This window comes from Oncorhynchus kisutch, linkage group LG24, assembly GCF_002021735.2.
Source record: "Oncorhynchus kisutch isolate 150728-3 linkage group LG24, Okis_V2, whole genome shotgun sequence".
Taxonomy (NCBI): Eukaryota; Metazoa; Chordata; class Actinopteri; order Salmoniformes; family Salmonidae; genus Oncorhynchus; species Oncorhynchus kisutch.
In genome coordinates, this window is record NC_034197.2 from 19,596,066 (window position 1) to 19,620,951 (window position 24,886).

Below are 24,886 nucleotides of genomic sequence, written 5' to 3' on the forward strand. Positions count from 1 at the left end.
TAATTCGGTAAAAAAAGTATAATAATTCTAAACTAACGATCCCAAATTTGTTTAAACGTTCAAACATCACTCCCATAAATTATACACAATATTATGTTATCGTAATGTGCAATATCAAAGTGGGGCAATTCTTAAGTATACAGTGCCTTCAGAAAGTTTTCAGACCCCTTGACTTTTTTTCACATTTTGTTACATTACAGCCTTGTTCTAAAATTGATTCAGTTGCTTTTCCCCCTCAAACTACACACAATACCCCATAATGACAAAGAAAAACAGGTTTTTAGATATTTTGGCGAATTTAGTAAAAAATAAAGGATCTGAAATATCAGCATTGATTCTTCTTGGGTATGACACTACAAGCTTGGCACACCTGTATTTGTGGAGTTTCTCCCATTCTTCTCTGCTCAAGCTCTGTCAAGTTGGATGGGGAGTATTGTTGTTGTATTTTCAGGATTCTTCAAGTCCGGGCTCTGGCTGGGCCACTCAAGGACGTTCAGAGACTTGTCCCGAAGTCTCTCCTGCATTGTCTTGGCTGTGTGCTTAGGGTCGTTGTCCTGTTGGAAGGTGATCCTTCGCCCCAGTCTGAGGTCCTGAGCACTCTGGAGCAGGGTTTCATCAAGGTTCTCTCTATACTTTGCTCCGTTCGTCTTTCCCTCGATCCTGACTAGTCTCCCAGTCCCTGTCGTTGAAAAACATCCCCACATCATGATGCTGCCACCACCATGCTTCACCATAGGGATGGTGCCAGGTTTCCTCCAGATGTGACGCTTGGCATTCAGGCCCAAGAGTTCAATCTTGGTTTCATCAGACCAGATAATCTTTAGTTGCCTTTTGGCAAACTCCAGGCAGGCTGTGATGTGCCTTTTTACTGAGGAGTAGCTTCCCTCTGGCCACTCTACCATCAAGCCCTGATTGGTAGAGTGCTGCAGAGATGGTTGTCCTTCTGGAAGGTTCTCCCATCTCCACAGAGGAACTCTGTCAGAGTGGCCATCGGGTTCTTGGTCACCTCCCTGACCAAGGCCCTTCTCCCCCGATTGCTCAGTTTGGCCAGGTGGCCAGCTCTAGGAAGTGTGGTACCAAACTTCTTCCATTCAATAATGATGGAGGCCACTGTGTTCTTGGGGACCTTCAATGCTGCAGACATTTTTTGATACCCTTCCCCAGATCTGTGCCTTGACACAATGCTGTCTCGGAGCACTACGGTCAATTCCTTCAACCTCATGGCTTGGTTTCTGTTCTGACATCAACTGTGGAACCTTATATAGACAGGCGTGTGCCTTTCCAAATCATGTCCAATCAATTGAATTTACCACAGGTGGATTCCAATCAAGTTGTAGAAGCATCTCAAGGATGATCAATGGAAACCGGATGCCAAATGAGCTCAATTTCCAATCTCATAGCAAAGGGTCTGAATATTTATGTAAATAAGGTATTTCAGTTATTTTTTGCAAACATTTTAAAAACATATTTTCGCCTTGTCATTATGGGGTATTGTGTGTCGATTGCTGTGGATTTATTTAATACATGTTAGAATAAGGCTGTAACGTAACAAAATGTGAAAAAAGTCTAGGGGTCTGAATACTTTCCAAATGCACTGTAGATGTATAATCTCTTTGCGGAAGATGGGAGAAGTTCTATGCCGTTGCTAGATGTTCCCCAATAATGAAAGGGAGGCATGAGTGAAAAAGTTTAGGAAGCACTGATTTAAATGCTGTATTTGAATATGCTCCCTTTCTTGGACATCATGAACTTTAGTGTCACGAGGGGGAAATTGTCTTAGACTGCTGTATAGATAATATAAACTTTATATTACACACTCAACATAATACGTACATTGCACATTACCCATGTCATACACATTGTGCACATTTCATGTAGCCACATACAGTGCCTTCAGTAAGTATTCAGACCTCTTGACTTATTTCACATTTTGTTGTTATAGCCTGAATTTAAAATGGATTAAATAAATACAAAATCACACCCATCTACACACACTACCCCATAATGATAAAGTGAAAACATGTTTTTATAAATGTATTGCAAATGAAATACAGAAATATCTAATTTACATAAGTATTCACACCCCTGAGTCAATACATGTTAGAATCACCTTTGTTAGTGATTAAAGCTCCAAGTCTTTCTGGGTAAGACTCTAACACCTGGATTGTGCAATATTTGCACATTTTATTATTTTTCAAATTCTTCAAGCTCTTGACAAATTTGTTGTTGATTATTGCTAGACCATTTCAAGTCGTGCTATTGTTTTGTTTTTAAGCCCATTAAGTAAAAAAAAACTGTAACTAGGCTTTTCAGGAACATCCAATGTTGTCTTGGTAAGCAACGCCAGTATATATTTGGCTTTTAGGTTATTGTCCTGCTGAAAGGTGGATTTGTCTCCCAGTGTCTGTCGGAAAGCAGACTGAACCAGGTTTCCTCTAGGATTTTTCCTGTGCTTCGCTCTATCCTGTTTCCCTAGTCCTTGCCAATGCCATGCATACCCATAACATGATGCAGCCACTACCATGCTTGAAAATATGAAGAGTGGTACTGTACTCAGTCATGTCCTTTGTTGGATTTGCCCCAAACATAACGCTTTTGTATTCAGGACTTAAAGTTCATGACTTTGCCACATTGTTTGCAGTTTTACTTAGTGCCTTATTGCAAACAGGATGCATGTTTTGGAATATATTAATTCTGTATAGTCTTCCCTTTCTGTCATTTAGGTTAGTATTGTGGAGTAAATAAAAGGTTGTTGATCCGTCCTCAGTGTTCTCCTATCACAGCCATTACACTCTGTAACTGTTTTAAGTCACCATTGGCCTCATGGTTGAATACTTTCATACTTATTGACTCTAGACATTTCAGCTTTTTATTTATTTTTTATTAACAAGTAAATATGTATAAAAACACAATTCCGCTTTTACATTATTGGGAATTCTGTGTAGGCCAGTGACAAACTGGACTTCCATCTACAGTATAGCTATATGACTAGAACTGGGGACTAGAACGGGGCACTGACACACGGCCGCGTCGACGGCTCCTAATTTCATTCTGTCAACACCACTTTAGCCCTGCTGTATTTCCCCACCCTTGCTACGCTCCCTTCAATCACCGCCTTTATCAAACGCAGTTAGCTGTTGAGCCATGCAACACAGTCATATAAAACCTAATGTAAGACGATGGCGCTTATTGTTGTCTGCCTCCCTCTGACAGGCACTAGCTCATTTCTAATGGAGGTCGGTCTGGGAGAAGGCAGGCTCGCTGGCCATGTGTTCCTGTCCTTTTGCCTCCAAGCAATTTGTTGGAGAAGCGTGACAGCTGCAGTTATCCAGGACGTTGACACGAGGAACGAGTGACTGCGCCAGGTCACAGACTGAGAAGCTGAGGCAGAATGGCGGTGGTGGCGTCTGTCATGAGGGCCTTTTCATCCTCCCCTCCTCGTCTCTCATCCTTGTCGTTGTCTCACTCGCTGAGGCACACACCCAAATCAGTAATTAATCGCCAAGGCTGTTACACTGCAGTAAACTAGGTGTCAAGGAATAGAAGGGGGCCTGACAGTTGTGACACACAGGCTGTTGAGGAACTGCTTTGTGTTGAGGAGGCTGAGAGAAGCTGAAAGCTAGCTTCTGGTAATGAATGTGCCACTAGTCACGTCTGATTTCAGGTGCCCTTTGACCCTGGCTGGGTGACTGGCACGCTTGATTAGAGCGTCTGAGGAAGTGTAACCATTAACGTGTGACCTTTCTGATTCCTTCAAAAGTGATTTAAACATGAGCACTGATGTGCCCTTTACCGAGCACCCAGCTACACACACACACATACACACACACACACATGCATACACACACAAGGGTGCACAGTGACACAGGGTGGTTATGTGTCTGCAGCTCATTTCAGACAGCCACCACCCAGCTCACTCAGTGTTAACTATGCGGTTAACTTTGCGAGCACCACAAGCACACACACACAGTTGGAGGCCTCCTAAGGAAAGTGACATCTACATCAACTCAAAGTCCAGGAAATGAGAGTGAAAGTAGTAATCTTCTGCTTGTTTTGGGAATGGTAGATTGTAGCCGGCTGAATATACAGTATCTGGATGGTTTCCTCTTGACTGTGGCTTAGTAATTAAAGCTCAGATTTAAGATTTTCATTAGTTTAGTTTGTGTATTTCTTTCTGTATCTATACATGTATTTGTATCTATATTTCTAATATGATTGCAAAGGGATAGGATGGTAACAACAACATCAGATCAGGAACCACTGACATGGTTGCCAGTGGTTGTTAAAGTTGTTTGGTATGGCTGCTCCTCTGTGCCTTAGAGACTCTTGTTTGGATTTTAATTGGATTGCAGTGCAGGTAGACTTTGTATGGATCGTTGTGTGTGTTTTCTGTGACTTCTCTTAAGAAGACGCGTGTCCCTGCAGGCTTTAATGATGTTTGCAGAATGAAAACCCCTTTAAATCTCTCCATTCACATGCTCATTAAAAAATTGCCACTTACAATAACCCCCCCTCTTGCCCTAACCCCGGTTGTCTGGCTGCCTGGCTTTCTGGATGAGATGCATGTCAAGACTCAAGAGTCTTCAGGTTAGCGTAGGTTAGCGTAGGTTCGCGTGGGTTCGCGTGGGTTAGCGTAGGTTCGCGTGGGTTAGCGTAGGTTAGCGTAGGTTAGCGTGGGCCCTAGCTTGAAAAAACCGGATTGTTTTGTTCCGCCTCTCAAATGTCACATAAATGTTAATTAAATGTTAATCAAACATCATACACATAGTAATGTCATCAGGATTTTGAAAGGATGTATTTAGCTGATTCGGCTGATGCTGGAGGTAATTTCTCCCTGGGGTTTTATCTCCACGCTGAGGGAAGCGGCTGGAAGAGAGCAGTAGAGACCACGATGCTGGAGACAAACAATGCTTGGCCTAATTAAAATGAATGTCAGCTTTCCCCACTGAGAAGTGCATCAATCTCCCCTGATGGGCCCAGAGTGAGTCTTACCCTGTGAGAGCGTGCCAGCGAAGCCATCCTTTTCCAGACGGGTACATGCCGCCTTGGCAGCGAGCAAGAGGGGACCGATGTTTGTGTGCCTAATGGACGCCATGTGGCCGGGCCCTAGTTCTGAAGCCTGCTGCCAGTGTAGAAAAGCTATGCCCTGGCTGGCCCATTTGCTTTCTCCACATGGAAGGCGTCAGAATTGCTAACTGCCCTGTGGAGACGTTCACTGCCTATCACGACTGACAATGAACCCGGTGAGAACAAACATTGTCCACATGCAAGATTTTATTGTCTTGTGCACTATTACATTGAAATGCATTTCTGGCTTACCCTTTCCCAACAATGCAGTAGTACTATAATATATACACTACCTTTCAAAAGTTTGAGGTCACTTTAGAAATGTCTTGTTTTGGAAATATATCTATATATTTTGGTCCATTTAAAATAACATCATCAAATTGATCAGAAATACAGTGTAGACATTGTTAATGTTGTAAATGACTATTGTAGCTGGAAAAAATATATATATTACAAATTTAAAAAGGAATATCTACATAGTTGTACAGAGGCCCAATATCAGGAACCATCAAGCCTGTGTTCCAATGGCACGTTGTGTTAGCTATTCCAAGTGTATCGTTTTAAAAGGCTAATTGATCATTAGAAAACTATTTTGCAATTATGTTAGCACAGCTGAAAACTGTTATCCGAATTAAAGAAGCAATAAAACGGTCCTTCTTTAGACTAGTTGAGTATCTGGAGTATCAACATTTGTGGGTTCGATTACAGGCTCAAAATGGACAGAAACAAAGGACTTTCTAATGAAACTCGTCAGTCTATTCTTGTTCTGAGAAATGAAGGCTATTCCATGCGAGAAATTGCTAAGAAACTGAAGATCTCGTACAACGCTGTGTACTACTCCAGTCACAGAACAGCGCAAACTGGCTCTAACCAGAATAGAAAGAGGAGTGGGAGCAAGAGGAAAAGTATATTAAGAGTGTCTAGTTTGAGAAACAGACGCCTCACAACTGGCAGCTTCACTAAATAGTACCCGCAAAACACCAGTCTCAACGTCAACAGTGAAGAGGCGACTCCGGGATGCTGGCCTTGTAGGCAGAGTTGCAAAGAAAAAGCCATATCTCAGACTGGCCAATAAAAAGAAAAGATTAAGATTGGCAAAAGAACACAGACACTAGAGGAACTCTGCCTAGGAGGCCAGCATCCCGGAGTCGTCTCTTCACTGCTGACATTGAGACTGGTGTTTTGCGGGTTGATTTTATTAGCACTCTCAGCGCCCTCTTGATTTTAGTGCTACAGGGCGGTAGTCAATGTAGCAGGTAGCCTCATAGTTCTTGGAGAGCTTCAGATTTGGGGATAACGGACTGTGACAAGAGGTTGCCTGCCAGTGAATATGCCTGCCGCGGCGTTACGAGTGTTGACCTGATTTTAAAAACCTTACTCATGGCCCCTGAGAGCGAGATCATTCAGTCCCCTGGGTCAGCGTTGTGGTGTGCAAGTGTTACTCGTTTCTGTATATCTTATCAAATTGTATTGGTCACATACAGATGGTTAGCAGATGTTAATGGGAGTGTAGCGAAATTCTTGTGCTTCTAGTTCAGACCATGGAGTAATATCTAACAATTTCACAACAACTACATTATACACACATAAAAATATATGGTTGAGCGATGGCTGAACGGCATAGGCAAGATGCAGTATATGGTATAGAGTACAGTATTTTTTTTTCTCTCATTTTGTCTGTCATAGTTGAAGTGTACCTATGATGAAAATTACAGGCCTCATCTTTTTAAGTGGGAAAACTTGCACAGTTGGTGGCTGACTAAAAACTTTTTTGCCCCACTGTACATATGAGATGAGTAATGTAGGGTATGTAAACATTATATATAAAGTAGCATTGTTTTAAGTGACTAGTGATACATTTATTACATCCAACTTTTAATTATTAAAGTGGCTAGAGATTTGAGTCAGTATGTTGGCAGCAGCCACTCAATGTTAGTGATGGCTGTTTAACAGTCTGATGGCCTTGAGATAGAAGCTGTTTTTCAGTCTCTCGGTCCTAGCTTTGATGCACCTGTACTGACCTCGCCTTCTGGATGATAGCGGGGTGAACAGGCAGTGGCTCGGGTGGTTGTTGCCCTTGATCTTTTTGGCCCTTCTGTGACATCGGGTGGTATAGGTGTCTTGGAGGGCAGGTAGTTTGCCCCAGGTGATGCATTGTGCAGACCTCACTACCCTCTGGAGAGCCTTGCGGTTGTGGGCTGTATCACCGCACCAGGGGGTGATACAGCCTGACAGGATGCTCTCAATTGTGCATCTGTAAAAGTTTGTGAGTGTTTTTGGTGACAAGACATATTTCTTCAGCCTCCTGAGGTTGAAGAGGTGCTGTTGCGCCTTCTTCACCACGCTGTCTGTGTGGGTGGACCATTTCAGTTTGTCCGTGTTGTGTAGGCCTGGGAACTTAACTTTCCACGTTCTCCACTACTGTCCCGTCGATGTGGATAGGGAGGTGCTCTCTCTGCTGTTTCCTGAAGTCCACGATCATCTCCTTTGTTTTGTTGACGTTAAGTGTGAGGTTATTTTCCTGACACCACACTCCGAGTGCCCTCACCTCCTCCCTGTAGGCCGTCTCATCGTTGTTGGTAATCAAGCCCACTACTGTTGTGTCGTCTGCAAACTTGATGATTGAGTTGGAGGCATGCATGGCCATGGAGTCATGGATGAACAGGGAGTACAGGAGAGGGCTGAGAAGGCACCCTTGTGGGGCCCCAGTGTTGAGGATCAGCGGGGTGGAGATGTTGTTTCCTACACTCACCACCTGGGGGCGTCCAGGACCCAGTTGCACAGGGCGGGGTCGAGACCCAGGGTCTCGAGCTTAATGACGGGTTTGGAGGGTACTATGGTGTTAAATGCTGAGCTGTAGTCGATGACCAGCATTCTTACATAGGTATTCCTCTTGTCCAGATGGGTTAGGGTTATACAGATGGGTTAGGGTTATACAGATGGGTTAGGGTTATACAGTGCATTCAGAAAGTATTCAGACCCCTTGACTTTTTCCAGCCTATTCTAAGGTGGATAAAATAAAATGCTCATCAATCTACACACAATACCACATAATGACAAAGCGAAAATAGGTTTGTAGAAATTGTTACGCATTTATTAAATATAAAAAACAGATACCTTAAGTATTCAGACCCTTTGCTATGAGACTCGAAATTGAGCTCAGGCGCATCCTGTTTCCATTGATCATCCTTGAGATGTTTCTACAACTTGATTGGGGTCCACCTGTGGTAAATTCAATTGATTGGACATGATTTGGAAAGACACACACTTGTCTATATAAGATCCAACAGTTGACAGTGCATGTCAGAGCAAAAACCAAGCCATGAGGTCGAATGAATTGTCCGTAGAGCTCTGAGACAGGATTGTGTCGAGGCACAGAAAAGGGGAAGGTTACCAAAAAATGTATGCGTCATTGAAAGTCCCCAAGAACACATTGGTCTCCGTCATTCTTAAATGGAAGTAGTTTGGAACTACCAAGACTATTCCTAGAGCTGGCCACCCAGCCACAGTAAGCTATCGAGGGAGCAGGGCCTTGGTCAGGGAGGTGACCAAGAACCCGATGGTCACTGTGACAGTGCTCCAGAGTTCCTCTGTGGAGATGGGAGAACCTTCCAGAAGGACCGTCATCTCTGCAGTAAGCCACCAATCAGGCCTTTATGGTAGAGTGGCCACAGGGAAGTCGCTCCTCGATAAAAGGCATATGACAGCCTGCTTGGAGTTTACCAAAAGGCACCTAAAGACTCTCAGACCATGAGAAACAAGATTCTCTGGTCTGATGAAACCAATATTGAACTTTTGGCCTGAATGCCAAGCGTAATTTCTGGATGAAACCTGGTACCATCCCTATGGTGAAGCATGGTGGTGGCAGCATCATGCTGTGTGGATGTTTTTCAGCTGCAGGGACTGGGAGACTAGTCAGGATCGAGGGAAAGATGAACGGATCAAAGTACAGAGAGATCCTTGTTGAAAACCTGCTCAGGATCTGACTGGGGCGAAGGTTCACCTTCCAACAGGATAACGACCCTAAGCACACAGCCAAGACAACACAGGAGTGGTTTCAGGATTTCATTGAGTGGCCCAATCAGAGCCCGGACGTGAACCCAATCAAACATCTGAAAATAGCTGTGTAGCAACGCTCCCCATCCAACCTGACAGAGCTTGAGAGGATCTGCAGAGAAGAATGGGAGAAACTCCCCAAATACAGGTGTGCCAAGCTTGTGGAGTCATACCCAAGAAGACTCAAGGCTGTAATTGCTGCCAAAGGTGCTTCAAGAAAGTACTGAGTAAAGGGGCTGAATATTTATGAAAATGTTATATTTTGCAAAAATGTCTAACAAGCTATTTTTCCTTTGTCATTATGGAGTATTATGTGTAGATTGATGGGGGAAAAAAACAATTTAATCAATTATAGAATAAGACTGTAGCATAACAAAATTTGGAAAAATTTAAGGATTCTGTACAGTCGTGGCCAAAAGTTTTGAGAATGACACAAATATTAATTTCCACAGTTTGCTGCTTCAGTGTCTTTAGATATTTTTGTCAGATGTTGCTATCTAATACTGAAGTATAGTTACAAGCCTTTCATAAGTGTCAAAGGCTTTTATTGACAATTGCATGAAGTTGATGCAAAGAGTCAATATTTGCAGTGTTGACCCTTCTTTTTCAAAACCTCTGCAATCCGCCCTGTCATGCTGTCATTTAACTTCTGGGCCATGGCAGCCCATTCTTGCGTAATCAATGCTTGGAGTTTGTCAGAATTTGTGGGTTTTATTTGTCCACCCGCCTCTTGAGGATTGACCACAAGTTCTCAATGGGATTAAGGTCTGGGGAGTTTCCTGGCCATGGACCCAAAATATCGATGTTTTGTTCCCAGAGCCACTTAGTTATCACCTTTGCCTTATGGTAAGGTGCTCCATCATACTGGAAAAAACATTGTTCGTCACCAAACTGTTCCTGGATGGTTGGGAGAAGTTGCTCTCGGAGGATGTGTTGGTACCATTCTTTATTCATGGCTGTGTTCAAAATTGTGAGTGAGCCCACTCCCTTGGCTGAGAAGCAACCCCACACATGAATGGTCTCAGGGTGCTTTACTGTTGGCATGACACAGGACTGTTGGTCGTGCTCACCTTGTCTTCTCCGGACAAGCTTTTTTCCGGATGCCCCAAACAATCGGAAAGGGGATTCATCAGAGAAAATGACTTTACCCCAGTCCTCAGCAGTCCAATCCATGTACCTTTTGCAGAATATCAGCCTTTCCCTGATGTTTTTCCTGGAGAGAAGTGGCTTCTTTGCTGCCCTTCTTGACACTTGACTATTCTCCAAAGGTCTTCGCCTCACTGTGTACTCACACCTCCCTGCTGCCATTCCTGAACAAGCTCTGTACTGGTGGTGCTCCGATCCCACAGCTTAATCAACTTTAGGAGATGGTCCTGGCGCTTGCTGGACTTTCTTGGGTGCCCTGAAGCCTTCTTCACAACAATTGAACCGCTCTCCTTGAAGTTCTTGATGATCCGATAAATGATTGATTTAGGTGCAATCTTACTGATAGCAATATCCTTGCTTGTGATGCCCTTTTTTTGCAAAGCAATATTGACGGAACGTGTTTCCTTGCAGGCAACCATGGTTGACAGAGGAAGAACAATGATTCCAAGCACCACCCTCCTTTTGAAGCTTTCCAGTCTGTTATTCGAACTCAATCAGCATGACAGAGGGATCTCCAGCTGTCACGCCTTGGTCTTAGTGTTTTGTGTTTTCGTTATATATTTGGTCAGGCCAGGGTGTGACAGGGGTTTACGTGTTGTATTTCGTATTGGGGTTTGTAGCATTTGGGATCGCGGCTGATTAGGGGTGTTGTATAGGCTTGGCTGCCTGAGGCGGTTCTCAATCAGCTGTCAGGTGATTCTCGTTGCCTCTGATTGGGAACCGTATTTAGGTAGCTTGAGTTTCGCTTTGTCTTTCGTGGGTGATTGTTCCTGTCTCTGTGTAGTGTTCACCAGATAGGCTGTAATAAGTTTCACGTTCCGTTTGTTGTTTTTGTATTTATTTAGTTATTTCATGTATCGTAATTTTTTCCATTAAAAGACATGAGTAACCACCACGCTGCATTTCGGTCCGACTCTCTTTCAACAAATGAAGAACGCCATTACAGAACCACCCACCACACACGGACCGAGCGGCGTGGTTACAGGCAGCGACCGCAGGAAAAGCGAAAGGAGGAATGGACATGGGAAGACGTAATGGACAGCAATGGCATGGAGTATACGACATGGGAAGAAATCGACAGGTGGGCGGCCGACCCAGAGAGAGTGCAGGAGCCCGCATGGGATTCGCTGGAACAGTGCGAGGAAGGCTATAGGCGAATGGAGTTGGAGAGACAGACACGGCGGCGCAGAGCGAAACCCGAGAGTCACCCCAAAATATTTATTGGGGGGGGGCTCAGAGGGAGAGTGGCTGAGTCAGGAGATGGACCTGAGCCAACTCTCCTTGTTTATCGTGAGGAGCCAAGGAGGAGACCAGAACCAGAGCCGGTGTTAGAGGTGAGCGAAGCAGAGACTGTGAAGGAGTTAATGGGGAAAGTGGAGTGGAGAGTAATGAGGGAGTTGCTAGCTTGGTGCTATAGATATCATATTCGTCCGACGGATCGTGTCGGGGATTTGATGGCACCTGAGTTAGCGCTCCATACTCGTCCTGAGGTGCGTGTTAGTCGACTGGTGAAGTTGGTGCCAGCCTCACGCACCAGGCCTCCTGTGCACATCCCTAGCCTTGCACATCCTGTGCCACCTCCACACACCAGTCCTCCGGTAGCAGCTCCCCGCACCAGGCTTCCTGTGCGTGTCCTCGCTCCAGTATCACCAGTGCCCGCACCACGCATCAGGCCTACAGTGCGCCTCGCCTCTCCTGCTCTGTCGGAGTCTCCCGCCTGTTCAGCGCTATCAGAGCCTTCTCTCTCTACAGCGCTGCCGGAGCCTCCTGCCTGTTTGAAGCAGCCTGAGCTGCCAGTCTGCATGGAGCTGTCAGTCTGCAAAGAGCTGCCAGTCTGCGGGGAGCTGCCAGTCTGCAAAGAGCTGCCAGTCTGCAGGGAGCTGCCAGTCTGCAAGGAGCTGCCAGTCTGCAGGGTGCTGTCAGCCTGCATGGAGCAGTCAGAGCTGTCAGTCTGCATGAAGCAGCCAGAGATGTCAGTCTGCAAAGAGCTGCCAGTCTGCAAGGAGCTGTCAGTCTGCAAGGAGCTGTCAGTCTGCAAGGAGCTGCCAGTCTGCAAGGAGCTGCCAGTCTGCAAGGAGCTGTCAGCCTGCATGGAGCAGTCAGAGATGTCAGTCTGCATGAAGCAGCCAGAGCTGTCAGTCTGCAAGAAGCTGCCAGTCTGCAAGGAGCTGCCAGTCGGCAAGGAGCTGCCAGTCTGCAAGGAGCTGCCAGTCTGCAAGGAGCTGCCAGTCTGCAAGGAGCTGTCAGCCTGCATGGAGCAGTCAGAGCTGTCAGTCTGCAGGGAGCTGTCAGTCTGCAGGGAGCTGTCAGTCTGCAAGGAGCTGTCAGTCTGCAAGGAGCTGTCAGTCTGCAAGGAGCTGTCAGCCTGCATGGAGCTGTCAGTCTACAAAGAGCTGCCAGTCTGCAAGGAGCTGTCAGCCTGCATGGAGCAGTCAGAGCTGTCAGTTGCATAGAGCAACTAGATCCGCCAGTCAGCCATGATCTTCTAGATCTGCCAGTCAACCAGATTCTTCCAGATCAGCCTGTCAACCAGAATCTTCCAGATCTGCTAGTCAACCAGAATCTTCCAGATCTGCTAGTCAACTTGAATCTTCCAGATCCGCCAGCCAGCCAGGATCTACCGGAGCCTACTACCTACCTGAGCTTCATCTCAGTACTGGGCTTCCTCTCAGTACTGGGCTTCCTCTCAGTACTGGGCTTCCCCTCTGTTCCCGGGCTGCCCCTCAGTTCCGGGCTGCCCCTCAGTTCCGGGCTGCCCCTCAGTCCCGAGCTGCCCCTCAGTCCCGAGCTGCCCCTCAGTCCCGAGCTGCCCCTCAGTCCCAAGATGCCCCTCAGTCACGAGCTGCTCCTCAGTTCTGTGGGGTTCTGGGTGAGGACTATTAGGCCATGGTCGTGGCTGATTAGGGGTGGCGGATCTTTCAACAAACGAAGAACGCCGTTACACCAGCCTTGTCCTCGTCACCACTCACATCTGTGTTAACGAGAGAATCACTGACATGCTGTCAGCTGGTCCTTTTGTGGCAGGGCTGAAATGCAGTGGAAATGTTTTTTGGGGGATTCAGTTCATTTGCATGGCAAAGAAGGACTTTGCAATTAATTGCAATTCATCTGATCACTCTTCATAACATTCTGGAGTATATGCAAATTGCCATCATACAAACTGAGGCAGCAGACTTTGTAAAAATGTATATTTGTGTCATTCTCAAAACTTTTGGCCACGACTGTATACTTTCCGACTACACTGTATAGACACAACCTATGTGTTTTAATTAAATTAACTATATGCATTGCGCTAGTCTGACACTAAGCTTACTTTTAACCTGACCCAACTATTTTCCTCCCGCTCCAGCTGGCTTTGTCAGATTCTGCCATTACTCCTGAAGTTCCCGTTAATAGGCTACACTAGTACTCGGCAACCTTTCTCAGGTGGAATGCCAATTTATCTTACAATTTCTACCATTCTGCATATGCAAATTTCTGTGAAATGGTTTAATTTAATTTATAATAACGTCTTCATATCTCAGTCATTGTCATGTAGTTAATAAACATTATATCCAAACCTAAATTAAAATGATACAAACCTAAAAAGTAACTGATATTGCCATTACCAACTATGTAAAAATAGCCTACATAAAGCCAACAAATAAAAACAAGGGCAAGTTTGATTTGAAGTGCAGAAATGGCCAGAGGTAGTTATAATTACTTTTTCTCACATACTCGACAATTTAACCCTCCGAACGACATCTTATTCAATCATATGCTGGGCTAAATGAAAAGTTAGATTGTGCCCACTGACTGCTTTGAAGGGATGTGGTTGATATACTAATATTTGCTTTGGCGCAGAAGAGGTGATCCCCTTCTTTATGCTATGGCAAAGCCTTCACCCACGGTTATTAAATTCCTGTGTTGCTTTTGGATGTTTGTATTCTTTGCACTTATGTTCACTCCACAGGCCTGCACTGGAATCCCCAGAAAATAACAATGACTGTCTATTCCACAATAAATTGGTTTCAGCAAAAGTCCCAGCTCGCATGAACTCTCCTTGAGGATTCTGCAATCAGCGAAGGCTGAATCTGACACCCAACTCAGCTCTTCTAAGCATTATTTGGTCTTGGTGGGGCTGAGTTGAAAAGAACACAGAATCCGAGTGACTGAGTCTTCTAGCAGATGGATGAAAATGTTAAGTTAATGATCTCGGTGCATGTTTCTTCACTTTCTGCTGGGCTGCTCATGGTGGAGAATAAGTAGTGGAAAGCTCTGGGCCTCTTCCTGTCACAGGGTTTTGGCTGAAATAATGACTCCAACCGCCCAGCAGACTGCACTAATAGTAATAACTATCAGACTCAGTCTCCCATCAATGCTCTTTCCTCTAATTTAGGAATAATTCCCAATCTCCCACTGCTTGAGAAAAAGCCTGAGTCGTTGAAAGTCAGGCTACTTTTTGGGAATCTCAAAGGCTGCATACATTAATGCCTAATTGTTTTTTATCTTTCCGTAGATTCGACTACTTAACATGCTGACGACACCGCTCGTGTTGAGTGTTCGAGCGTTGCAAAATACATTCACACATACTGTAAATGTTATTCAACAATTCTACAGAGATCCAAAGTGCATTTCAGGTAAAATAACAACCCAATGTTTAAATCCCAGGACAAATGAGCTAGCAACAGCAAACTAGCTAGCTAAATGTCCATGATTGTTTCATGTGTTTTCGACTTGTCCCCAAATTAATATAGTTGGTTAGAGGCTGTTTTGATATTTCAACCTGCGCGTCTCAATCACTTCTGGAGTGGATGTACAAAATCAACATGAGTGTGATGGTGAACTCACCCACGTGGCCGGTCTAGTCAGCATGTGCTTAACTCAGGCAAAGTTAATAAATGAATCTTTGTATTAGAGGTCCTGAATTGGTCACTGTCTGTAATTCAGGTGGTCTCTCTTTCAAAGTTTGAAGATTTTGTGGCCCCAGGTTACAGACATGAGATCTATATTTTCCCCCAATTTCACATTTGACAATGAAATACTTGTTTTGTCTGCGGATGCCAAAACATTGCATTTTACTCGACTAAACACGCTTGATGGATTCTTCTCCCAGAAAAATTATTTGCCATTTTCAGCAATGAGGCCTATGTGTGCAGTGACATCGCTTGCTGTTATTGTTTTCTGTATAACTTTCTGAAAAAGTTTCCCTCTCGCTCGTCTTTGCCTCAGGCAACCCTTTCTCTTTTTCTCTCTCATCTCCACTGTTGTTGCATTACCATATGCGTGTTTGCTTCCAAAATGCAACTTAATGACACTTTTTTTTTTTTTTTTAAATATACACCCAATTTCTTGACTATATATTTTCAAAATATCTGAAGGGATTTCTTGACCCTAGTTAGTTTCTGAAAGGATTGTTTTTCAAACCAATGACTGTCACATAACATTTACACATTTGCATAGCTAAAGGCAAGCTTCTCTTTTTTATTAGTTCATCTGAATATGGTAGTTGAGGGCATAGACCAACATTCAGTATTATCACCCTGGAATCTGATGGCATGGAGACAACATCGCTCTGTTGTCACGACAGGTCGTTCATTGTATTGTAGCTGAACATGACTCACTGAGTAAGATTACAGAATGAGTTAGTGCTCCTGATCTTGGAGGTGTCACCTACTCATTTGCACTGTGTTGATCCAAGGAGGGGGGCTTGAGCTTACTAAGACCAATGGCCATATGTCCCCCCTCAAGCCATCACAATTAAACCGCCTACATCCGCTCCTTGGCATAGTGTTGAGCTCCCTCTACTAGATGATTGCAATATTCACTCAGTGAGAGAACACAATGCTAGAGCTTACTTCTGCCATTGAACAATGTTGACTGTCTGTATACAGTATGTTCGTGTTCAAAGATTAGCCGCATAATAAATGTTGCATTTCCCACCCGGCTTCAGCCGTACAGTACCTATTTATAATGTCCCTGTTTGTTTGTTTACTCAGATGATGATTGAAGAGCCGTATTGAGAATCTCCACAAGATGCTTTTGTCTGCCCAGTTGAGTTGCTGCTCTATGCAGTTTGTGTAGATCACACCACATTGATGCCGATACGGAGTGCTCTTTCAAAACCTCACACAGAAAATTGTGTTAGGGAGTTAACTGTCCCCTGAATGGGCTCCTTTTGTTCCATTGCTTGTATACTATCGGCTGTGTTTGGTGGTGGTAAACTGTGTAATAAAGATTTCTTGGAATGTATCTTGTTGAAAGAACCCTCTCTGTGCCAGTTAATAAGAGTGTTTGGGTTCATGTTGATGCTATCGTGGCAGTTCTGAATTCTGAAGGCTGTGCTGAAGAGCTATCTATGCAGAAACATGCCCAGTTTCAAAGGGTTGTTCGCCTCCAGCTCGTGTGGATATAAAATGCACTAACAGTAATTTAGTCAAGTTTGAGCAGTTTTCTACAGTTGGAAGACTTTGGAAGTTTGTGATAAGAGGCGAACGCTGGGCTGATAAGAGCATTCTCTGCACTGTAGAAGACGCCTGTAATTGGTGCTTTGTTTCCCCTCACATTTGCTCCTCAGATATCCAACCAGCATTTCTTCCCACAGGTCAAACCCAAACCGAGAATATTCATTAAACATTGCAGAACAAAGTGTTAGACCATGTGCTAGACACGACAGTCTGCTCTGAGCGAGAGCTCAAAAGAGAGGGTGTAGAAAACAGACACATTAGATAAATTGCCTCATATTTTTTTACTGGCTACTTCCACCACACAAACTTATCTCTCCCTAGTTAAGTCATTTTTACATAATCATCACTTTCAAATGGACTCGCTTGAATTAATGTTTCTTACGAAACATCTTATTAATTCGACCTCGTGAAATGGAAAAACAGGCAGTGCCTCCTGGGAATATATATGTCTATCTTTTTTACGGCCCCCATTTTCGAGTTTCAATTCAGTGAAGTAGCAGTTAATGTCTGCACTTGCTGGGGGAATACAGTGCATTCGGAAAGTATTCAGACCCCTTCACTGTTTCCACGTTTTGTTATGTTACAGCCTTATTCTAAAACGGATTAAATAGTTCCCCCCTCATCAATCTACACACAATACCCCATAATGACAAAGCAAAAACAGGGTTTTGGAAATGTTTCCAAATATACTAAAAATAAGAACTGAAATATCACATTTACATAATTACTCGTCACAATCCTGTCTCGGAGCTCTACAGACAATTCATTTGACTTTGTCTTGGTTTTTGCTCTGACATGCACTGTCAACTGTGGGACCTTTTTGTTTAGCAAAAATTTCTCAACCTGTTTTTGCTTGGTCATTGAGGTACTGTGTGTTGATTGATAAGGACATTTTTTTAATTAATCCATTTTAGAAATGAAGCTGTAACGTAACAAAATGTGGGAAAAGGGTATGAGTACTTTCCGAATGCACTTTATGAAATGAAAAAGTTTTTGCCCCTTTATGATTTTCTACATTTTTGCGTATTTTTGATTCTGAATGTTATCAGATCTTCAACCAAAACCTAATATTAGATAAAGGGAATCTGATTTTACAAATAACAAAAAATATATATTGTTAATTAACAAAGTTATTCAACACCCAATTCCCCTGTGTGAAAAAGTAATTGCCCCCTTACACTAAGTAGCTGTATTGACTTCAACCAAATGCTTCCTGTAGTTGTTGATCAGTCTCTCATCGCTGTGGAGGAATTTTGGCCCACCCTTGCATGCAGAACTGCTTGAACTCAGTTAGGATTAGGTCTGGACTTTGACTAGGCTATTCCAAAACTTAAAATGTGTTGTTTTTTAGCCATTTTCATGTAGACTTGATTGTGTGTTTTGTATTATTGTCTTGCTGTATGACCCAGCTGCGCTTCAGCTCACAAACGGATGGCCTGACATTCTTCTGTAGAATTCTCTGATAGATAGCAGAATTAATTATTCATTCTATTAAGGAAAGTTGTCCAGGTCCTGAGGCAGCAAAGCATCCCAAAACCATCATTTTCGCCAGGCATAATGGGACTCATGTCATCCAAAAAGTTATGCTTTTGATGTATCTGTCTATAGACCATTCTTCCAAGAGTCTTGATCATCCAGTTGCTTTTAGGTGCTTTTTGGTCAACTTTTTGCACGATACTGTATGGGTCCCATTAAAAGCCACTGCACCTTCATCTTGACACTCCCCCACCATTGTAACATTTTTGGGGAACATATAGAAATGCATTTATTAATGTCTACATTTGTTTTTGCCACATTTATTCTATTACAGACACCCTAATGAATCATTTTTTATTATATTGTGTGCTAAACATTTTAAAAAATTAAGATAGATATATATAAACAATGTCCTTTAAGTGTAATTCTAATGTTACTGTCCCCACTTGAAACATTTCATTGAAATACTGTAGAATTTCATTTATTCTTATGAAGGGCCTGCTTCTTCTGGGGAGAGCAGTAGTAACAGCGTCTTTTTGTAGGCACTAACTTGACCAAAGCCTTTGGGGAAATTAATGGAGTTTTTGTAGTGTTATTGGATGAAAGCCCAAAATAATGTATACTAAGCCTGTGTTAACCTCAGACCTTATTCTCGGCGTTTATCCCAAAACCCTATTCTTTCCCAATTGCTGAACGAATCTGATGTAACTCATTTCCATTTTTTAAGACTACAACCTGGCGAGCTCTGTATGGCGGACCGGTGGCTTCAAAGCCTCTCATTGGCCAATACATAGCATCAGCAATCCAGGGTTTATTTATGCTGTATACAAAATTGGTCAGGATGTAACCTTGAGGGGCTTTATTCATCTGTTGTTGAACGGAACACATTCAGAATGATTTTATTTCTCTAGAATACTGTATCTGACGTGGCCTTGGCACATGCAGGGTTTCTTATGTATTTCGTCCTCCCTACCTGTGATTGATTACTTTGGTCTGAGGCTGACCGGCTTATTAATCGATTCTGTGAAACTGCTCGCGGGAACTAAATTTTTTCCATGAATGGCTGTCTTCAGAGTGAAGTAGAGGCGCCACGGGACTCATTGTAAATCATGTTTAAGCACAACAAATCTGCTCCTAAAATACACGTGTGACTGTTCTCAGGTGATGGGGGAGATGTATCACTTGTATTAAGGCCTACTGTAGAACGGGGCTAGCTAGGAAGTGCGCGTGCATGCATTCGTTCAAACATAGAAGGCTCATGATATTTGAGGAGCTGTGCAATATCAGTAATTAATATGACGCAAATATCAATGAATATTACAAGTGCTGTACATCACAACATGAACATTAAAGGGATACTTCAGGATTTTGACAAAGAAGCCCTTTATCTACTTCCCCAGAGTCCAATGAACTCGTGGATACCATTTTTATGTCTCTGGTGCAGTTTGAAGGAAGTTGCTAACTAGCATTAGCGCAATGACTAGAAGTCTATTCAAATCAAATGTATTTATATAGCCCTTCGTACATCAGCTGATATCTCAAAGTGCTGTACAGAAACCCAGCCTAAAACCCCAAACAGCAAGCAATGCAGGTGTAGAAGCACGGTGGCTAGGAAAAACTCCCTAGAAAGGCCAATACCTAGGAAGAAACCTAGAGAGGAACCAGGCTATGTGGGGTGGCCAGTCCTCTTCTGGCTGTGCCGGGTGGAGATTATAACAGAACATGGCCAAGATGTTCAAATGTTCATAAATGACCAGCATGGTCTAATAATAATAAGGCAGAACAGTTGAAACTGGAGCAGCAGCACAGTCAGGTGGAAGTTGAAACTGGAGCAGCAGCATGGCCAGGTGGACTGGGGACAGCAAGGAGTCATCATGTCAGGTAGTCCTGGGGCATGGTCCTAGGGCTCAGGTCAGTTGAAACTGGAACAGCAGCATGGCCAGGTGGACTGGGGACAGCAAGGAGTCATCATGTCAGGTAGTCCTGGGGCATGGTCCTAGGGCTCAGGTCAGTTGAAACTGGAACAGCAGCATGGCCAGGTGGACTGGGGACAGCAAGGAGTCATCATGTCAGGTAGTCCTGGGGCATGGTCCTTGGGCTCAGGTCCTCCGAGAGAGAGAAAGAAAGAGAGAAGGAGAGAATTAGAGAACGCACACTTAGATTCACACAGGACACCGAATAGGACAGGAGAAGTACTCCAGATATAACAAACTGACCTCAGCCCCCCGACACATAAACTACTGCAGCATAAATACTGGAGGCTGAGACAGGAGGGGTCAGGAGACACTGTTGTAACTGCTAGTAGATACCATAGACTTCCAGTAATTGTGCTAGTTAGCATTGGCTTGTAAAACAACCTCTAACTTCCTTCATACTGGATGCAGAGACCAACACATTGTATCCATGAGTTAATCTGACTCTTGGGAAGTAGATAAAGGGCTTAATTGCCGAAATCCTGAAGTATACCTTTAAATGGTGTAAATTGTTTTCTACATAGTCCTCTTTCCCCCTCAGTTTGCCTTCAAATATTTTTTTCCCCTTTCAGTTTACTTGCTAAGCCACCCTCTTCATTTGAAACACCAAAACTATCCCTGAATTCGATTCAGGTGGTTAACAAGGTAAACAAGCGAAATCCCAGGAGATTGATCTAATTGTACCTACACACTGAAGAAGGCTGTAAATCTGAAATGTCTGTGTACACTATCACTGAAGCAGTAAAACATTTAAAATAGAGAATAATGAAGTAAGCTTTATGCCACATATTTTTGAGTGCGAACCCTTTGTTCCTCTAGTTTCTATCGACCCCCAGTTACAGAACCCCTGATCATGACCACATTGCTCATACTATGGCCTATAGACTGAACATGCTTCAGTAACATTCCTCTGGGATTCCAGCAAGGTTATTATAGTAAATGAAAACTAAAATGGGAAAACAATTTAGTAAACTGAAATAAAATAATTAAGAAAAACATTTGAATAACGAAAACAATACTGAAACTATATTTGACTGCAAAACTAACTAAAATGGAAAAACTCATTGTTCAGTTATAAAGGGGTTTTCAATCTTATTTTTTTTATGGAGTTTTCAAGCTTCTGAATCTGGCGGGTAAATGCTGAGAGTATATGCCGACATTTCAAATAGGCTAGCTTGTGCATCACTATAGCTATCAGTGGAGTTAGTGATAGTTCTAATAGGGAAGAAATCAGGGCGTGCTTGAGTGTGAACCAGAGGTGTGAACAATGGTGGCAACAAAAAGTAAAGCAATGCTGGAAAGGACAAAAGCAAATGTGTTGTAGTATCAGCAGCGTGTGTGGAACTGGGAAATAGCCAACCAACCTCAAAGTTAATCTGAACAGCGCCCACCAAGAAATACAAACAATTTCAGGATAAAGACAAGGTGAGACAGCCACCAGCTCTTAGTAGCTGCACATCAACCGTAACGTTAGGACAATGCACATTAGCCATTTGCCTGAAAATAGCAGAAACATGGTACCTAATTCAAATGAGTTAAAAAAATTTAAATAGAAGAAGCACTCATTCATGTATTCATCCAGTCTGGCAAGTCCACAAGACTGTGCTATTAGCCAGCCTTCAGAAAATTCAACCAAACACTTGATCCCAAATGTAATACTCCTGGCACTTCTAAAGTAAACGAGGTGATTGCTTTGCAAATGGATACAGCAACCCAGAAAGTTCAGGAGATTCTGAAAGAGACATCGAAATAACCATGTGTGTAGACGGATGGAGCAAGAAAGGACGGAGTGCTTCGTTTATGGGCATATCAGCCTGCTTCAATGAGGCACAGCATCTGTGTTGCTCAACCTACAAGAGGTCTTACTCGTCGTAACTGACAACTGGGCAACATAGTCAAGTCTCATTAAGATTGATTTATAATTTAAACATAACCAAACCTATGAACTGACTCATCACCTTGTGTATTACGGCCCCCCCAGTGGGAAAATTTGATATCCCCCAAAACACAAGCTATAGGCCTACAAATAAATGGCTCCTAGCCTACCTAATTTCTTTCCCTAACACTAAAACTGAAACTAAATAATATAATAAGTTATAAAACTCAAACTAAAACAAAAGTAGTAAATCAAGAATGAACTAACTGAAACTAAACTAGAAATAAAAAACCGAATAGAAAATCACAACTATAATAACCTTGGACTCCAGTCTTGCCTGGAGCGAAAGGACAATGCCCTCAAATTGGAATTGCTGCACCACTATTGTTTTTCCTCAGCCATTTAATTTTCACCTCTTTCAACCATGATACAATATTTGCTGAGAAAGCCATTGGAGCAAATTGAACTTTTTTTGACTGTCGAGAAGACCGTTGACTGATAAGGACCTCTGACGGTATACTGACTTCAAAACCATTTCCACTGCTCCTGATCGGAATACTAACAGGAATGGTATAAACTCCCACAAATAAAGATAGCTAGTATTCACAAATGGTTATTTTTCTACGTTGAATTATTTTGTGTAGCAGCAGTTATAACATATAGACTACACATGCTTGCTTACTTACTTTATGAATCCTCTTCATCCCTTTCGGGAACATAAGGTCACAAGGAGCTCTCTACACTTCTTCCTGTCTGGCAACGTGTTGTGCCTCACACTACATATAAGGCTTGAAGTATTTCTTTACCGCTAAAGGTTCTACTGACTTTGGGTGTTTTTGGGTTCCAAAGCTCTCCTCGACCTCCACAATCTCCCGGACAGCCTTCATGCAGTGCCTGCGCTGGGGGGTGTGGTGCCCCTTCCAGGAGTGGGGTGCCCTGAGGGCCGAAGAAGTGAAGCTTAGTCTGCAGGGCGGCTCTACGCCCAACCCCTATGGAATCATGGCCTATACCTCTTCCTCCAACAGCCAAAGTCCTGCCCAGGTAACATATTTCTCATAATGTGTGATATTAACCAATTCATTAGATGAGATGATGGATCAGCTGATCATTTGGCAGTCCCACACTGACTTCTCTTTCTATCTCCCTTTCTGTCTTTCTCTCGCTCTGCCTCTCTCGCTTTCTGTCTTTCTCTCTGGTCCTCTCTCTGAGGTGGTCGATGAGAGGGACATGGTCAGGTTCCGTCTGTCTTCCAGCTCAGTGCAGAAGGCCTCGTCCAGCACAGCCGTGTCTCTGAGGAGGAGCAGGGCAGGACAGCAGAGGAAACCTCCCTCACCCTCACCAGGTACATATCATCACGGGGGGATATCTCCATCTGTATCAGTCATGGATGGGACTCTTCCTGATTCATCAGGAATTCCTGCTTTTCTGGACATTATCCTTATTAACATTTTTATTTGAACTGAAGTATCCAATAGCCAACATCCAGCTTTTTCTGCTTTTCTATGTTGTCTTAATCACATAGCTGACATGTATCAGCAGCATCAGTCACAATGTCCTTTTATTTCTCATAATGGCTTTAGTCTTCTAAAATTAAAAAAAACGAAACATTTTTTTTCCCCAAACGACTGACACATTCTGAACTCCTAAGTAGTGAAGAGATTCCCTTTGAAAATGGCTGACATAGAAAAGGTTATTTCTAGTTTGAATTGGACTTTGAAATCACTTCAAACGTCACCGCCTGTGTTTGTTTCCTCACCATAACAGGTTTTGTTTATCATAACAGGGAAAGCATGGAATGACAGAAAGGCTGCTCGCAGACCAACATACTTTTCAGGCACACACACTGCTGCAGTTAGTCACCCCTGGAGAAGGGCTTCAAAGTTCTGACTACCATCCATCAGAAGCAATATGCATAATGGGACTCCCAACCACCGTAGTGTTATCTCATTGGCACCACCTGCTCTCTACAGGATTAGAATGCTCCGACAAAGAAGTAGAGTACCCGGAAGAGACTTTGGCCAGGGCCCGATATGGCCCCTTGATTTTGAACAAGCCTGACATCGGTATCTCACGCTAGCTTCTGCTCCGGAAAAGAGTTGAGTTGCGATCCGAACTCATCAGACTTGAGCCTTTTTGGTAGGCTGTGTATGCAGCAGAACCGGAGACATATTTTGCTATCATATGTGAAAGCATTGATATGTTACTGTCTATGTATGGCACTCATAGCAACAAAGGCTAATGATATGACACTATTGTATTAGGGTACAGTTGCAACCTATATTGAAGGCACAGTTATTAGATCTCTTGTTCTATTAGTTCTATTATTTCAGGTCTTTCCCAGAAAAGAGGTTGAAACCTCGAGAGATATCTTGGTAAAAGAAAGGTTAGATGAATTGCATTATTTATCTCCCATACTGAGCTTTAGAAAAATAAAGCGATTTATTTATTTCATTTCATTTTATTTGAACATAAAAAGAAAGAAAATAATAATAACTTACAAGTGTCACTTATTGGAACTCCAAGCAGTTGTCTTGTCACGGAATTGATTTATAAAATCCTGGTAAACACTTGGCACACAGACACTCAGTCCATGGTCTTAGACAGAGGGTATATCTTGACTCTGAGTGGACTCTACATAGCCGATGATTTCCATCCTAATGTTGTCGCTAGCCAGCTTATCTTCCTACACGGAGAATGGAGTTGATTGAGGTTCAGTTGGGGTGGCTGCTTCTTTGCAAAGTCTGTTTAATGACAGTTGAATCAGCGGTTGAAGTGTCCTCACCTAAATTATTTTGTGTTGGTTGCTGTTAAGGAAGTACAATATCATGAATCTTTGTCATTATTTT

The 24,886-nt window shown here is 43.3% G+C and overlaps 1 protein-coding gene across 1 annotated transcript in view; it reads left to right on the top strand.

Moving 5' to 3' along the window:
• The window catches only part of nphp4 (nephronophthisis 4), a 193,223-nt gene that overhangs the window by 83,827 nt on the left and 84,510 nt on the right, over window positions 1-24,886 (top strand). The window contains exons 9-10 of the mRNA XM_020458628.2: window positions 22,890-23,081; window positions 23,250-23,382. Coding sequence (XP_020314217.2) covers window positions 22,890-23,081; window positions 23,250-23,382 — 325 coding nt within the window. The remainder of the gene's footprint in view (window positions 1-22,889; window positions 23,082-23,249; window positions 23,383-24,886) is intronic.